This window comes from Crocodylus porosus, unplaced genomic scaffold (genome assembly GCF_001723895.1).
Source record: "Crocodylus porosus isolate Cpor-Errol unplaced genomic scaffold, CroPor_comp1, whole genome shotgun sequence".
NCBI lineage: Eukaryota > Metazoa > Chordata > Crocodylia > Crocodylidae > Crocodylus > Crocodylus porosus.
The window spans coordinates 49,639,420-49,657,111 of NW_017728947.1; the positions used below are offsets into that span (position 1 = coordinate 49,639,420).

At 44.5% G+C, this 17,692-nt stretch overlaps 1 protein-coding gene across 6 annotated transcripts in view; it reads left to right on the forward strand.

Moving 5' to 3' along the window:
- PCNX1 (pecanex homolog 1 (Drosophila)) overlaps nucleotides 1–17,692 on the forward strand; it is a 130,438-nt gene that overhangs the window by 27,211 nt on the left and 85,535 nt on the right. For all 6 annotated transcript variants that reach the window (XM_019551439.1, XM_019551441.1, XM_019551442.1 and 3 more), the window contains exons 4-6: nucleotides 2,601–2,646; nucleotides 6,127–6,216; nucleotides 7,065–8,765. In XM_019551439.1, coding sequence (XP_019406984.1) covers nucleotides 2,601–2,646; nucleotides 6,127–6,216; nucleotides 7,065–8,765 — 1,837 coding nt within the window. The remainder of the gene's footprint in view (nucleotides 1–2,600; nucleotides 2,647–6,126; nucleotides 6,217–7,064; nucleotides 8,766–17,692) is intronic.

Below are 17,692 nucleotides of genomic sequence, written 5' to 3' on the forward strand. Positions count from 1 at the left end.
GGTGGGGCAGGGATCAGGGGGCTGGGGCATTTGAGATGCTGCAAGAGGCATGTGTGGGCTTGTCTGAATGCACTCTCTGTCTCATGACCAAAATAAGGTTGAGAAGACATAGTTTAAAGGTCTGACCAGGTATCCTAGAATTCATTTTACTTATTTTGTCTTGCCTTGTGGGAGCATGCATGGTGGAGTTGTTGATCCAAGTTTGGGCTTATTTGAGCAAGGGATTCCTGAGAGAGTGCTCCCACAAACCATTTCATAAAGTCAGTATACCAGTGTTTTCTGCATCTACTTGGAGCTCAGGCTGCCTTGGGATGGTCCCTGTACTAGTATCAGTTGTCTGGCATATGAGTCAGCTAATGTCTGACACCTGTAGCCTATTTGGAGAAGTGGTATTGTTAAAGGGAGAATTAGGGTCTCTGGGTTAGTTGCTGGAAGAAACTCATGCAACCAAACAAATTACAGTACTTATATGCAGGAAAACTAATCAAGAAAATTTCCAAACAGTCAGTTTACGTATGATATGGGTACTTGTAGTTGTATAATCTGACCATTGAACCTGACCTAGATGCTCTAAATTTGAAGTAGCTTTGTCAAAAATCCGAGAAATAACTGTAGGCATAGTGTGCAATTCACCTGTCAAATGTGCTTTTGTTTAGGGTGGGATGGGGGGGGGCAGAATGTATTCTCAGTATAGCAGATCATTCAGAACACATTCAAGCTATTTTTGCTAAAGAACACAAATGACAAGCAATAGTTTTCTCTGGGAAAAAGATTGAGGTGAAGGGATTAAGGGGATGGGTTGGTTGAAGAGGTTTAGGGCAGCTGTGGCTGGGGAGTGGGTGGCCTATGGCCAGAAAAGAGGCTGATTCAAAGCTCTGTTGAAATGAGGTTTTCTGGATTCCTCCAGATACATGTGCAGGTCTTTCCCTGTAAGCTCTCACTGGGAGATCCTGAACCCTCCAGTAAGAAACCCCCCCCAGATTGCCTTGTATCACAGTTAAGCTCTGCCAAGCTCCTTCAACTAATTCTTCCACCTTTCAGTGAAGTTACACTTAACATGATGAATTCAGCTGGTGTGCGTAACGATAATTCCCTGGGAGCTTTGCCAGCTCCAGGAGAACAGAGAGAAGCTTGTGCATCCATGCAATTGCTGATTTTTCAGAGATTTGTGTCACTGAACTCACCATTCTAGAAGGGCACAAAAGACCGCCAGCCAGTCTTATTGTGGTTTGGCGGTGATGCTTTGTTTGAATTCTTTCCATGTGCTCCTCAGTGTTAAAATTTGACTGCCTACCCTTGGTAGTTTCCTTTTCAAAGCAGTACATCTTGCGTAAGCATTTGCACAATTCTACTCAAGTGAATTCCTGTGTTCATTTTTTCCCCAACCAAAGTTGCTACGTAGCTTTTTTACTTGAAATATTAAAACATTGACATATATTTGAGCTTTCTTTCCTTTAGTGCTGAGTGAAAAGGCAGATCTTTTGAGTTTGTGTAGGGTTTTTATCAAAACCAATAAAAGGTCAGCTTTAACCACATTAATTATTTAAGATAGTGCATTATGTACCTTCTTGCAACTTTTATGTAAAGTGAGATTTCAGATCTTACAGTTGAAAGAGTACATTCTGATATCAAATATTAGTTTAAATGGCAACTATATCTGGCTTAGGTGACTAAGGATAGGCAACAATATCTGGCTTTCTTCAGATCCTGACCTAATCTTAATAGTTTAAGTAGGGTAACAAATACCAAATAAAGACACAGATGTATATTAGCTTTGTTCAGTTATTTTCAACATTGAATTATAGGATTTCTTCCAGTTGACAGGTAGGCAATTAACAGGGTAGTCTAAAATAAGTATGTGGAAAGAAAGTAACAAACTACGTGAGCTGGGTGTTGAATAAAAGATTGTATTCTGCAACATCTACTAAACACATTTTAATTTCAAGTCTGCTGACTGGACTCTTTCTGTGTCTTGGGTAGTGGGTTTTGTTTTTCTAGGACTAAAAAGCAGCTGTTTAATTTCTATGCCCCTCCCCTCTCCCTTTAAGTTCTTTGCATGAAGGTTGACATCAGGTAATAGGGAATGGAGGCTAGCACAAGAACATCTTATAGGTTGACAGGCTAATCAAATAATAGCTGCCTTTGGTTAGTGCATAACCAAACACGAGTGTGCTGCTGGTCTGTTGAGAGAGAGATTGCAGTCATTCAACAACTGCAGTTTACTTTTCAGCCTTGCTAAAATAGTTATTAATGGGCAACCTGTTGGGGTTTACTTCCATACTGAATAACTTTAATGGGAAACTGCCAGGTTAAAAGTTTGCACATTTAAAATATTACAATTTCTGCACTCAGTGGGAATATATAAAATAATCCCACTTAGTGATGACTTTAACTGAATGAACAAGATGTCTTGTCATTCTTGTTTACAGAAGAAAATGTTAAAAGCGCAAAGGGCTCTTGTGCATTTCCCTTGGTATTGTCAGCTTCTATTAAATGTCCTATTTATGCCTTTGAAAATATCCCTGATATGTCCAGGTAATACATGTAATACATGCATTACAGCAGTATGAAAAGGCACTTTTTTAATGCCCTGTTTCTAGATTGGATCTGGATTGTCTCGTCTTGGAACAGCAGCAACCATGAAAGGTAAGATTCCGACCACTTTGAAGATTGTCCTGCAGTAGCATTTTCAAGTCGGTGTGTTGCTATCAGTGTGGTGACTTCAGTTCTTTATACTACCTTACCTGTCAGCCTGCTGTTGTCAAAAAAGGTTAATAGTGGCTTACAGTAAAAGACAAAAAAGAACAAAACATTGAAATAAGAAGGTGTATAAGATGTAGGGGTGCACTGATAAAGATTTTTGCAGCCGATACTGATAGCTAATATTTAAGGAGGCATATCAGCCAATAACTGATACGATATCCAGTATAGCTGCTACCATCAGGTGGTAAGTCTGGTGTGGTGAAAGGGGAGGGAAGAGGTGTGTGTGGGGGCAGATAAACACCTCCCCCCATGGTGAGGGAGGGGGCAGTGACAGGTGCTGCCCAGCCAGAGCGGGGAAGTACAGGATGGAGGTGCAGCTTATGGTGTAGGGGCAGCTCCTGCTCCTGCTTGCACCCTGGGAGGGCAGGGGCAGGAGGGCATGTGCCCCTGGATCTGTGCAGGGTGGGGCAGGCTGCAGCTGCGGAGTGGAGCCAGAGCCGGTGTTGCACAGGGCTTTTCTTGGTGGGGGCTGGGCTCAGAGTGGGCTCTGGCGGTGCTGGGAGGAGGCTGTAGCCACCCCAGATTTTGCCACAGCTCCACTCCCAGCCCCATGTCACTGCCCGGCACAGCCTTGACTTTTCCCAGAGCTTGGGTGGAGGTGGGGTGTTTAGCTGGGGCTGTGCCAGGCAGCGGCATGGGGCTGGGAGCATAGCTGTGGCAAATTTTGGGGTGGCTCCAGCCTCCTCCCAGCGCCACCGGAGCCCACTTCAAGCCCAGCCCCTGGCGAGAACAGCCCTGTGCAGTGCCAGCTCCAGCTCCATCCTGCAGCTGCAGCCTGCCCCGCACCATGCAGATTTGGGGGCACATGCCCCCCCCACCCTTCCAGGGTGCAAGCAACATTGGGAGCTGCCCCCCACCCCATGAGCCATGCCTCTGCCTCTCCTGCCCCGGCTGGGCAGCGCCTACCCTTGTCCCTTCCCTCACCACAGGGGGCATTAATTTGCCCCCCACCTCTACTTCTGACTTACCAGCCAGAGGCAGCTGTCCATGCTATCAACCAAATTATTGGCCCCATTGGGCCAATATCTGATGTAGACAATTTTCTTTATATCAGTACTTACCCGATATCGGACCGATGTATTGGTGCACTTCTGATAAGATGTATAAGAATATAACAAATGGGGCAAGTATAAACCTGTCTGACTAGAGGAATTCTGAGTGCTTCATGGGAGTTGGAATTACAAGTGCTGAAAAGAGAGATCTAGATATGTGTATGTATCTGTTTGTGTCTATCTATAGATCTATTTTAAATATTGTCGTGAGAGGAAAACATGTAAATCTTTTTTTCCTCATTTCCCCAAAACAGCTTGTACTTTTGACTTCCACTAAATATGTGGAACAGGGGATCTGACTAAAGTACATTTTCCCGTCACCTCAGCAACTAAGGGGAGGGGAAGTATTGTGCTGTAAGAAAGAAATGGGTTTTCAGTATGGGAAATGGCAGGTGCCTTCCTTAAGTATACAACATTTGTAATACAAATAATAGGGATGCACTGATAAAGATTTCTTGGGCCGATATTGATGGCCGATTATTAACCAGCCATATCAGCCGAAACAGATCCAATTGCAGATATACAGCCCAGGAGCTTGGAGAACAGTGTTCGTCTGGTAAGTCTGTTGTGGGGAAGGGGCATGGGAGAGCAGATCAAGGCCCCTGCAGTGAGAGAGGGAGTAGGGTAGAGGCTGCACAGTCAGGGTGTTGTAGGGCATGGGACGGAGCCATGGCTTGTCCGGGGGCCACAGGGAGACGCTCCCATGGTAGCATGCGCCCTTGGGAAAGGTATGGGGGGGGCACATGCCCCCCAGATCTGTGCACAGAGGGAGGGCTGCTGCTGCTGCATGCTCGTGGCTGAGGGCTGTACTGGGCTCTTTCTGGAGTGGGGGCTGGGCCCAGGTTGCACTCTACCCTTTTGGTAGGTGTCAGCGGCCCTGGAAGGGGGGGGGTGTATGGGTTGGGCTATGGTCACCCCAAAATTCACCATAGCCCCTGCTCCCAGCACCATCGCTGCCCACCCCACCCACCCTGAGTGCAGCCCTGGCTCAGTCCACCCTTGTGCACAGATCTGGGGGGCACATGCCCCCCCATACCTCCCGCACTGGTGCACACTGGCGAGAGCCCCTCCCCGCACCTTCTGGACAAACCGTGGCTGTGTCCCGTGTCCAGTGCCCCACCCCATTCTGGCTAGGTGGCGTCTGCCCCTGCCCCAGCCGCACTCCCTTCCTCCCTTAATCTGCCCCCTACTTCCCTTCCCTTCCCTTCCCACAGATTTACCGGACAGATGCTAGTCTCCAAGCTGCTGGGCTGCATTCATGGCTGTATGTGTGCTGCGGCTATGTGCAAGCATACGGCATTTATTGATGACAGTATTGGACACATCAGTTTAAAAAAAAAAAAGCTGATTGCTGATAATGTCAGTTTTCCTTGTATTGGTGCACCTTTAATTAATAAGGGGGTCCAAGGAGTTTTGTCCCCTGTCCTGTTTTATTTACTGTTCTAGATCTTCGGTTACGTAAACTGTGGGAAAATCTGACAGGCTAGTATCACTGGTGTATATACAACCTTCTCAATGACCTTTATAGCTATAAGCTTATCTGTAGTGAGGCTTTTAACAACTATTGTCATTAGTCTCTGAACAGAGGAGCTGTGTAGTTCTGGTAACTGTGACTTATGTCAGTCTAAGTCATATTTTATACCAGTGCACCATAGTTATGTTTTACTCCAGTAGCTAACAAATTTCAGTATAAACAAGACTTCAGGAAAGTTGTAGCACACTTTCTGCTTTTTTCATTGATCTGAAAGTTGCTTTTCAAAATAAGCAATGTTTCTTCTTATAGTTCTTATAAAAGAGCACAGTTTACTGTCAATCAGAGTATAGGTTTTGAATCTTACGGCAGGGGTGTCAAATTTATTTGGCTTGTTGGCTGAAAGGGGGCAAGGAGCCAGTTTGCAGGCCAGTTTAGGCCCACAAGCTGGCCTCACGTGCCAGATCCAGGTGCTGGTTTGGTGCAGGTGCTGCCTGCAGCATGTGCCCTGGACTGGCTATGCACACCGGGGTTGTGCTGGGTCCAACCCCAGCCCTGTGCACCCTATGCAGTATGCACTCACTCCAGACTAGCCCTATGCACTGGATTTGGTATGGGTGGCCTGTCTGTAGGCTCAAGGTGAGTGGACCCCAGATCCAGTGTGCAGGGCCGATCTAATGCAGGTACTGTATTGAGCACACACTGCAGATTGGCCCTGCCCTGTCTCATGGTATCACTAAGCATGTTAATTAGAAAGAATAGCTTTACAATGCAATTTTACCTCACTAGATTTACCAACTTACTATTGAGCATTAATATACTACTATTTTGTGTATTAAGGAGATACTGACACTGCGAAGACTTCTGATGATATCAGTTTAAGTCTTGGCCAGAGTTCTAGCCTGTGTAAAGAAGGAAGTGAAGAACAAGGTGAGACTTCTTGTTATCACTTTTTAGACTGCCCTTATGGTCTGTGCTTGCTAAACAGGGGTGCCATGTTAGTAAAAGTAAATTAAGTTTTAATAGTTTGTTACATTACTGGAGGGTTATTCGTAGAATAGTTCTGAGAACTTCATAATTTCTTTTCATTCCTGTTAAATAATATTAATAAATAAAAAATAGTATCTTTCATTTCATCTACAAATTAAACAGCATCTTGGATTCTTTTCTGTATGTATGGATATGTGTATGCACAGATGTTTTCATTCCTGTAAACCACTTTGATGGATAATGCACATATTCACCCTTTGGATGCATATTCTATGCTCCAACATCCTCCAAAGGGTGTTGATCAGTCACTGTATTTTCTGCTGTTCCCTTTCTTCTCAAAAACTCTTGCAGGCTTTGTGATTACTTCAGACTGAAGCATAACATCGAGATGCACAATTTGTCTTTTAAACAAGCTATCTCAGTTACGATATCATGGGGGACAATGAACTAATTAACTGCTTTGCTTACTTACCAGAGAAACTTACCCCTTTGTACTGTCTTCCATAGATTAAATTAGCATATGCAGGAGTTCTCGTGCTCTAATGGCTAGATACCTTTTTGTACTTGGATGCAGTCTGCAATATAGACACTATATGTGTTCAATTTGTAAGGCTTGAGTATCTCATATTCTGGGAAAACAGTTTGCAGTAATCTGGTAAACAGTATCTATGAACTGACTTGCCACAGACCTATTTTTATACTTGATTTAAATGATGTTATAAAATAAGTTGTAAAATAAACCTGTGTGACCTGCTGACTTAAACATTTCCAAATGTGTACTTATGCAGATCTGGCAGCTGATCGGAAGCTTTTTCGTCTGATGTCCAATGACTCCTTTGTCTCCATCCAGCCCTCGTTATCTTCTGGACAGGATTTGCTAAGGGAAAATAGTGACAAAGTGTGCCTCTCAAACAGCCATCATTTGGATCAGTCCATGTCTAATGCATGTGATATGGAAGTGGCTTCTCTTGTACCTTTACATTCACACTCCTATAATAGAAAAGATCATAGACCACGGGGTGTGCCAAGGACCTCTAGCTCTGCTGTTGCTTTTCCAGATGCTTCTCTAAATGACTTCCCTCTTTATCAGCAAAGACGAGGGCTAGATCCAGTCAGTGAATTAGAAGCTTCCAAACCTCATTCTGGATCCAAAGAATCGTTAGTTGAGAACTCTTGTATACCAGGAGTCTTTCAGTTGGATGACATTTTGAAAAGTAGCAGTCCGCAGCAAGTGGCCAAGAATGGAAAGACTAAATCCTTGAAAACAGACAAAAGTGTAGACAGTCTGAGAAGCCTAAGCACTAGGAGCAGTGGTTCAACAGAAAGCTACTGTAGTGGAACTGATCGTGATACTAACAGTACTGTTAGCAGCTACAAAAGTGAGCAGACTAGCTCGACTCATATAGAAAGTGTGTTGTCAGAGCATGAGGAAGAGTGTCCTAGAGAAGAGAACGGCATCAAGAAAAAGGACTCTTGTGTTGACTCGGAGGACGAAAGTAGCTCTGCTACTGACAAAAGGACTAGTAGTGAAAGGACAGCTGTGGAAGTGAGCACTAATAGTGGTGTTCAGGAGGCAAATGGTTCTAACACATCTGATGAGATGCACAGTCAAAGGGGTCTTAGTGCCTCAGCTTCAGAAGAGGCCAATAAGAACCCACATGCCAATGAACTGACTACACAAGTAGAAAAGCCCCCTGGGAAAGCTACTGAAAAAAAAGATGAGCAGTCTGAAAAAGTAGCTATCTTGGTAGACTCGAGAACTTGTAAAGAAATAGGTGGGAAACAAAAGGAAGGAGATGTACGACCCAAATCATCTAGTTTAATTCACCGGACAGCCTCTACTCATAAATCCAGCAGGAGACGGACAGGAAAAAAGCGGGCTAGTAGTTTTGACTCAAGTCGGCATAGGGAATATGTTTCCTTTCGAGGTGTATCTGGTACTAAACCCCACAGTGCTGTATTTTGTCATGATGAGGACTCGAGTGATCAAAGTGACTTGAGCAGGACCTCAAGCATGCAATCAGCCCACCAGTTCAGCAGTGATAGCTCTTCCAGCACCACCTCCCATTCATGTCAGTCTCCTGAGGGAAAATACAGTGCTCTAAAGACCAAATACATGGCTAAAGAACGGGGAAGCACAGACTCTGAAAACACACACAAAGCTCACTTAGGGTCTGAAGGAATTAGCAAAAAACGTTCAACACGTCGGACTTCTGGCACAAACAGTGCCAAGAACCGTGCCAGAGTATTAAGCCTGGACAGTAGTACTGTGGCCTGTTTAAATGACCCAAATAGTTTGATGGCACCAGGTAGCATAAAACAGTTAACCACTTCAAAATCAGATTTGGAAGCCAAAGAGGGAGAGGTGCTAGATGAGCTATCTCTGTTGGGAAGGGCTTCACATCTCGAGTCAGTCACTCGTTCTAGGAATAGCTTACCAAGCCAGGCTACATTCCCTGAAGGGGAAGAGCAAGAACCAGCAACTGGAGGTAAGTAACCACCTAGTGGTATAATGTTATGAGGTTTTGCTGCTGAAATTGTATTCATGATTATTTCGTCTTTGACTTGTAGCCTAAATAACGCTTCTGACATCTTCATCTTCTTGTTCGAGTTTAACTGGACAAAAAGGAAAGCTGTTCTGTGGAGGTCCTTTGTTTTGCAAGAAACAAAAGTTTTAGGGGATTAAGTGCAAGGACCTATCACAATCTAATTGTAAAATATTGAAGTCCATTACTGACATTCGTTATTTTAACAAGCGCTGTGCCTTTGAGTTGCACTGTTCTGACTGAGGATTAACCTGCTTCATTTTATCTGGCAGGGCAGAATCCTATATAAAATTGTGTATTTTTAATTGTGCAGTTTTTTGTACTATTGTACCTGTTAGTTGGAATTGTTTACCACGACTTCACGTTGCACTAAAATATCTACCATTGTGTTGATCTGCTTTTTCACATGACAGTCTAAACTAAATTCTCCTAGGAATTTGATTGATTTTTGATTCAGCCGTGTCATTGTTACTGAGTTGGTTGCATATAGCTGTTTACATCAGGATTAGTATTCTTTATATTTTCTTCATTATGAGAACACACAGTCCTTCCTGTACCAGTGAGAAGAAAGTGGCTGCCTATTGCTGCTAAAATAATTGTTTGGCTTACTGCAAGTTGGCATGACATAGGGTATAAACTTTGAATTATTTGTTGCAGCAGGAACGTGTATAGGGGTTGCTACTGAATTTGTTCATGGGGTGAGGGTTGACTGTGGACTCAGGGTCAGGGGTGGAGGGGGCTGGACCAGGGCTGTGGGCAGAAGTGGCATTGGGAGGAAGGGCTGGACCGCGGCTGTAGGCAGAGGTGGTGTTGGGAGGGAGGGGCTATGTGGTAGGCTATAGCCACTGCAAAATTTGCCATAGCCCCCCTGCCCACCCCAAGTGCAGCCCTGGCCTAGCCTCCACTGGGAATAGGCCAGTGCAGCCCCTGGTCCTGAGCCCGCAGCATGCATCCATTTCTGCTCTGCTCTAATCCGGGGGTGGGTACATGCCCCCGTGCCTACCCTGGAGATTCATGCAGCAGCAGGGAGCTGCCCCCAAACAAACAAGCTGCTTGTGGTTCTGTCTCACACCCCACCCTGCTCAGCAGCACCTGCCTCTGCCCCATTCCCTCCCTCACCATGGGGGCCTTGATCTGCCCTTCCCATGCCCCTTCCCACAGACTTACAAGCTGGATGCTGCTGTCCATGTCAGCTACTGGATCGTTGTCGCCTACTTTTATCAGTATCAGTTGATCATATGGTTCAGCTTCTGCACTTTCATTGGTCATCTTGACAAGTTGATTGTGTTTAAACTGGAAGGCTTATGGTTATGGAAAAAAGTGGGTGCTGAAGTAAAAATTTTCAGGTCCTTCCCTAGTTAATTGTTTCTACTAATGTCTAGGTTCCATTTAATTTTGATTTAATATCTGAAATGTTTATCCTGTTGAAATCAAGAAAACTATAATTGTGTGTATGAATAGAAGACTATAAATACTTTGAAGAAATTGCAATTGAGTTTAGAGCAAATATTTACTTTCCTTGAAATAGTAGAATGTAGTTTAATCCTTCATCGTGAAAAGAAGAATTTTACCGAGCTGGGAAGACGAGATACAGCTAATAGTATTCCCTTCCTGCCTTTGGTTTAAGCTTTATTTTTTAAATGCATTTACTTTCTGAAAAAATAACTATAAAAGCGATGTTTGTACACTCCCAGTTGATTATTGATCAAACTTGATTGACTTTAAGATGTGATGGTTCTTTTTTGAACTGTCTAGTTTGCCTGTTACCACTGATAACATTTTGCAAATTGATTTTAGTTGGACATCATTAAAATACGAGCCAGAAAAACATCTGTCTTGCTATTTCAATGCTAAAACTGATGGAAACATAAAGATTCAGAGCAATGCAAATCTGAAGCTAAGCAGAAATTGGGGCAGAGTGGCACCTTAAAGACTAACTTGTTTAGAAAAATATAAGCTCTCAAATCTTAAACCAGGGTAGGCAAAATATGACCCATGAGCTCAATCCAGCCTGCTAACTGACTGGATCTAGCCCGCAGCTTCCCCCATGGTGTTCCATGTGGGGCCAAGCTCCATCTGCTCCTGCTGGGACAGCCCATGCTGCACTCTTATTGGCCCAGGCCCTGATGAAACTTCTGGCAGGGCTGTTTCTAGTGCGGCTGCAACTGGACAGATGCTGTTCTGCTCCCTTCCTCTTCAACGGAAGCTTCCCCCTCAACCCACCAGGAGCGGTGCAGCAGGAGGAGCCGCCTCTGGAGGCAAGAGGAGTAGAGCAGTATGTGGGCAGCTGCGGCCACACTAGGAACAGCCCCACCAGAAGCTGTGCGTGCTGGCGAGGGCCCAGGCTGGCTGGGCTGTTCAGTTTCCGTTGCCTCCAGCTTCTGGCTACCTTCCATGTGCTCTGCCCATCAGGTGCAATGAGCAGCCACCTGTGGGTGGGTGGAGTGGATGGAAAGCAGCTGGGAGCCCAGTTGAAGCTTCCCCCTGCCTGTCCACCTGGGGTGGTGTGATGGGGCAGGAGCAGTAGCCACAGCCGTAGCTGGAGGTACAGGGAGCAGAACAGTCCCACTGGCCTGGGCTCTGACCAGCTTCACACAGGTTCTGGTGGGGCTGTTCCCAGTGCAGCTGCAGCCAGCTGGGTGCTCCCCTTACCTCCCAGTGACCATGTGAGTCAGGTCAGCTGCAGCTACATTGGGAACAGTCCTGCCAGAAGCTGTGCGCTAGCCGAGGCCAGCAGTTGTGCGCGGGAGCACAGCACAAGCTGCCTTTTGTGGGGCTTGGTCCGATGGAGAGCACTGTGGGGGTAGCCATGGAACAGGCAAGCTCTGCTGCATGTGCTACCCACTTCCCTCTCCCTTCCCTCACCCTACCACTGGCTCCTAGGCAGACCTCCCCCTGGCCTCCCTCCACATGTACACATACCTCTTCCTCCCACTTCCATACCCAGGGCAGGGTGTGCAGGGAGTGGATCATGCCTGTCACGCTCGGGAACAGTGCTCTCTGCTCACCCAAAGCCCTATAGGGAGTTTTGGTGAGTTGTTGTGGAGGGGGGAAGTTGCTGACCCAGCCCATGATGGTTCATCAAAATGCCCTATGTAGCTCTTGGGCCCAAATAATTACCCGCCCCTGGACTACAGCCTGCTTCATCATGGCATCTGATGAAGTAGGCTGTAGTCTGTGAAAGTGTATGCCTTTTTGAATGAGTTGGTCTTTAAGGTGCCACTCTGCACTGCCTTCTGCCTGATTAAAACACAGTAAGACCGTACTTGTCAGTGTAGGAATAAGCATCTTTGACTTGGTATGCCTACTGGAAGCAGAACTGATTAATTAACAGGGTTTCTGTATGTAGTTGCTGTTCTGATTAGTAATTGCTTGTTCTTGACAAAACTATTTAATTTTCATTTCAGTTTTGCCTGTGCTAATGACAACCATTTAGAATGTTTTCTGATGGGCGAGAAATGACAGATATATATTATCTCACTTAACACAGTGAACTTGCCAGGATTTTTGCATCTATGCTAATTATGTTTATTTTGCGGAAGGGGTAGTGGATTAAGAGCCAAAACAGGTTGCCAACTGGAAGGCCCTATTATAAAGAGGGCACACACACAAAAGAAAATAATTTAATATAAAATCTTACAGTTGCTGTGTACTGCATATAAGCTAGGTAAATTGTTCAGTTAGCCAGTTTGAAGAGAAGAGCAAATTCACATGGTGGGGAAGATGATTAAATTTCAAGTTTTGTATTTGTAGGTATGGAGACCCAGCTGCCTAGTCCGCTTAACTGGCAATTCCAAATAGGATTGCGAAGGGCATTGTGCTACAATGCATTTGACCCAGGCCATAGATGGAAATGTTAGTTCTTTATGGCACTCATTATACCATCTGGGCCACCCTTCCATCTCCATCCACCTAGTCAGCTGTTATTATGTCTTCCTTGAATTCAGATTTTTATCCTTCTGTGCTCTTCTTCCTTTACCTACCTGTCACATTCAGTCAACTACAGCTCTGGGATGTTTTCATCAACATTTCTGCATCAACCACACAACTTCTGTTTGATCTGTATAGCTTATCTGTTAAAAAGACATCTAGTCTTGATTTAAAGATTCAGAGTGATGGCGAATCCACCATATTCTTAAGTAATTATTTCAGTTGTTAATTATCTGAAATGTTAAAAAAAAAAAAAAAGTCTGTTTAGTTCTAGTCTGGATCCACTGAGCTTCAGCTTCTAATTATTAGGTCTCATTATGATCTTACTTTTCTTGAGTGAGAGCCTTCTCCTTTCAGAAATGTCTTATCCTTTTGAAACACATTAACTTCTCTTTACGTATACTAAGTAGACTGATTTGCTTTAATCTGATACCAGAAAGCATGTTTTCAGGTCTTCAAATCACTCTTGTAGTCTCCTGAATCATTCCAGTCTATGAGCATCCTTTCTGAAGTATGGACACCAGAACTGGATTTCTGTGTTGGTCTTACTAATGCAGAGGTTATATGCCATCATTGTTTATACATCCAGGAATTGCATTAACCTTTTTCTGCTACAGCATTGCATTTCAAGCTCATGTCCATTTAGTTATTTTCCGTGACCTCCATCTTTTTCAGAGTAAATGCTTTCCAGGATGTATTCCCTCATCTTGTGTGATTTATGCTGTTTGTTATTAGACGTGCAAGTTTGTATTAGTTATATTTAGAACAAATGTTATATTCTGATGAGCATATATTACAGGGGTGGGCAGTTATTTTGGGTGGAGGACTGCTTACTGAGTTTTGGCAAGCCATCAAGGGCCGCGTGACGGGTAGCCAGGGGCAGATTAATATTAATTTGCTAAATTTTTTAGGGGCCTGGCGGGCTGCATCTGGCCTGTGGGCCGTATTTTGCCCTCCCCTGGTGTATTATCAAGTGATCTGGATATGGTCTACTTGTTCCCTTTATTATTTGACACTCTTTCAGCTTTGGTTGTCAGCAGATTTTATCATCAATGACTTTGTCAATGAACTGGAAGTAGATCAAAGTTACTGAATAGTGTGAGACTAAGAATATATAGGTATTTAGGTTCCACACATACCTAATTGAATGAAGATTCCTCACAATACAACTAATAACATTTGTTGACTCACCAGTTATTTAATCAGTTTCACAGACCTTGCCCTATCCAGAACCTATTCAGCAAGGCCCACTGATGGTATTGCAGGTTGAAGCCAGGTGGCCAGAGTATAGGATCTGTGATGAGAAGCTTTTTTGGTGGTAATGTTGACTTCCATTTGTCACATTGGAGCATCTCTGCCGTGCAGTCCTGGTACACGTGGGTGTCATGATAGTAGACGTGCATCAGGTTGCTTAAGAGATTATTGTACAGCGGCAGGCTTGCATTGATATAGATCTTTTCTAATTGCTTGCTAGTTGTAACATGCTATCGCATACGAGGAGGAGCAGTGTTGCTCAGGACTCAGAGCCATGGTAGAAGGGTTAGTGGAAGCGTTTCTTTGATGTACATCATCTAATGTTGCTGCTCATAGAGTTTGTGATGACCAGTTCCAGATTGGCTCCACACAGTACAAGATGGGAAGAGCTGACAGCCTTAGGCTTGAGGCTTTTGTGCCCCATGATGACCCAGCCATCTCGTTAAAGAGGTTGTTGCATGTCTTAACTTTCATTGCTGTCTTTTTCAAGTGTTCATGGCAGCTCAGTGTTTGGTCAAGTGTCACATCCAGGTAGACAAGTTGTGCCTTGTGCCTCAGTCTCTGAGCATTCAGGTAGATGTTCAGCTCCCAGGCAGCACTGGCATTATGTAGGTGGAAATTGTCTTGTTGATGCTTGGCTGCAGGTGCCTAGTCTTGCAGTAGTCAACGTGCTTTGCAGCATCACTGTTCAGAGTGTGTTTTATCTCCGAGAAAGTCCGGGCCTGGAACCCACATAAATGATGTCAGCATAGTTGAATTTCTACAACTGGGTTTGTGGCAGTTCATTGGTGTAGAAGTTGTACAAGGTTGGAGCAAGCACAGATCCCTGAGGCAGCCCGTTGGTCTGTCTTCTCCAAGTACTTGTTGTCTTTCCCATGTGTACCCTGAACTGTCTGTTGCGAAGGAGCAGTTAGACAGTGTCAGTCACCCATGCAGGTATGACCTTTGCTATATTTACAAGCAGACCAGTGTGCCAAACAGTATCATAAACTGCTGCAAGGTCAAGGATAACAGTGCCTGTCTTGAGCGTCCTTTGAAAACCATTTTCAATGAATGTTGTTAGTGCAAGTACTTGGTCACGCATACTTGGACCTTGTTGGAAACCTGCTTGATCGATACTCAGGATGTTCTCCATCTCTGGGAGCATGAAGTGTAGAATCAGGTGCTCCAGGACTTTAAAATAGACAGACAGCCGTGATATCAGGCAGTAGCTTGACACCTGGGTTGGATCTTTTCTCAGTTTTGGGAGGCCAGTAACTTTTTACGTGCTCCAGATCTTTGGCAGCATTCCCTTGCATGTGACCCTTGTAAAGAATTGAAGCAGGTGGGCTGAGATTCAGGGGTGGGGACAAGCATGGGCTGAGATGCCTCAGGAACTCAGGGGAGATGTCATTGCCTGGGGCAGTACAGGAGATGTTATAGCTTGGGGCAGTACCAGAGTTGATGCTGTCTAAAATCTTGTTAAGGTGAAGAACTGTGAAGGGTTCTAGATAGGTTCTGGTTTGGTGCGTCTGGTGGAAAGTTTTCCATTCGTTTTTGAAGGTGGCTTTTCACTCCCTTTTCCAGCAGTGCTCTGCTACGTGAAGTAGGTGGCTGGGTACTTGTTTGGGCACCATGGGAGGGTGACTCAGTATTGATGGCTGATGAGCTGCTCCAAGATGATCAAGTAGACTCCAGCACCTCCAGCTGGAATGGGTTAAGTCTAGCTTCTTGGTCATTTCCTCCCATCTAGCTTGGTGAGCTGCTTGCAATGATTTGGTCAAGTGATTGGTCAAGTCTGGGTCACCAGATGACTTAGACTGCTTTAGCAGTGTGGCACACTCTGGGTTGAGGCAGGGAGTATAGACTGGGCAGCTGCCATGTGTAATTGCCCCATGGGCTGCTTTATAAATGGCACTGCAGAGACTTCTGTAGGCCTCCTCCACTGGAATACTTTGGGTTGGTATTGTCATGATGCTTTGTTCCAGTACCTTGCTGTACTTCTCCCAGTTGGCCTTCCTAGTTGGAAGTTGGGCAAGAAGTCATCGAAGTCCTGGCAAAATGCAAGAGACTGTGAGGCCCAGCTTGCAAGTTGTTCACTGTTCACATCCACATCTGTGTAGCCCCAGTCCATGTGGTGGCTTTTAAAGTCTCCAACATAGATGGCTGGACGAACTGGAGTCTGTAAAACATGTTGGTCCCAGTTGATTTTGGGAGGCTTGTAAGTGTTTGCAGCCTGATGACCACCAACCTGGATGACGTCGCAGAGATCAGTGGATGTCAACTGTACTGTGTCCGTGGTGTCAGACTGGACATATGTGGCTCAGCCATGCTTTGGATGTGGAGTGTAAGACAGCAAGTCAAATCATCCAATTTTGTAGCATCCGGCTTCAGCAGGTGAAATGTGTGTCTCCTGTAGGCACACAGTGTTGACAGCAAGTCAGTGAGCAAGAACACTGGTTAGTCTTTGTTTGGCAACTGACAGCCCCCAAGATTAAGCTGTAAGATTGAGAGTGCAGGCCCAATGGTATGAATACCATAGGATTGCACATCTGGGTGGATGGTGGCAGTAACACAGGAATTCTTCAAAGTTTTCAGAAATTCAGAAAGGTTTGCAAGGAGGATTGTTAGTTTCCCTGGTGTGGACCAGATACGGATAGTTGGCGTGACATGAATGCTGATCTGCTGCCAATTGCAATTACATATAACTGCAATTTCACATGAAATTATATCAAGTTTATTTTAGAACCTTTTTTTCCTTAAAGCCATGTTCATTGCTACTTGTTCTGTTTTAATACTTAAATTCCTCACTGATTGTGCCCTATCTCACCCTTTCCAAAATTTTGTTCTGCACTAGGTTTTTTTTAATACCTGACCTCTGATTATCAGATTAATTTAATTGCTCTTTTTGAAGTATTAGCATAGTTGGGGGGGGGTTGTTTGGTTCCCCCCCCTCCCCCCCCCCATTTCCTAAAGAGTATGTCCTGGAATTCCAGGATGCATTAGTCAACAGCAGAGACTCCTGTTTCCTCAGCCAGTTCTTGGATACAGGTTACTGCAGATTTAAAAATGTTGAATATTAAGTATTTAATACATTCTCTGCTTACTGAATAGAAATTATTTCTGTAGGATTCTAGGAAATGTGTGTCATCCTACTTCTTCCTGAAAATGAAACAGAAATGACAAGTAGCTCTGCTTCATGGTCATTATGGATGCTTACAGACATGGGGGGAACACCCCCCCTCCCAACAGCACTTTATTTTCAGTTCTGTGCGCCTCTGCACCAAGTACAGTGCATGCCCAGAAGAGGAATTACATCAGTTTGACCTGGCTCCCCAGCACCTGTATAGCTTGCGTGCTTCAGCAGGGCTTTTTGGTGGTTTTATGTAATAGCTGATTCGATCAGCTATTGGATAGGTGCCAAAAAACCCAGCTGAAGCGGGTGATCTGTGCTGATGCTGGGTCAAACTGATGCGATTCCTCTTCTGGTAAAGCACTGTCAGCACTCTGTTACAATCCTGTTCTAGAACCACACCAGTATAATTATTTGTTTTTTATTTTTTCCTGATGCATTTAAAGAACCCATTTTTATTGTCAAGTCATTTTATCATTGTTTTAATTGATAACCATACAGTTTTCTTATTAAATGTTTACATTTACTTCTGCTGATTTATGTTTGTTGTTAACTTTTTTCTTCTTGTGTGTAT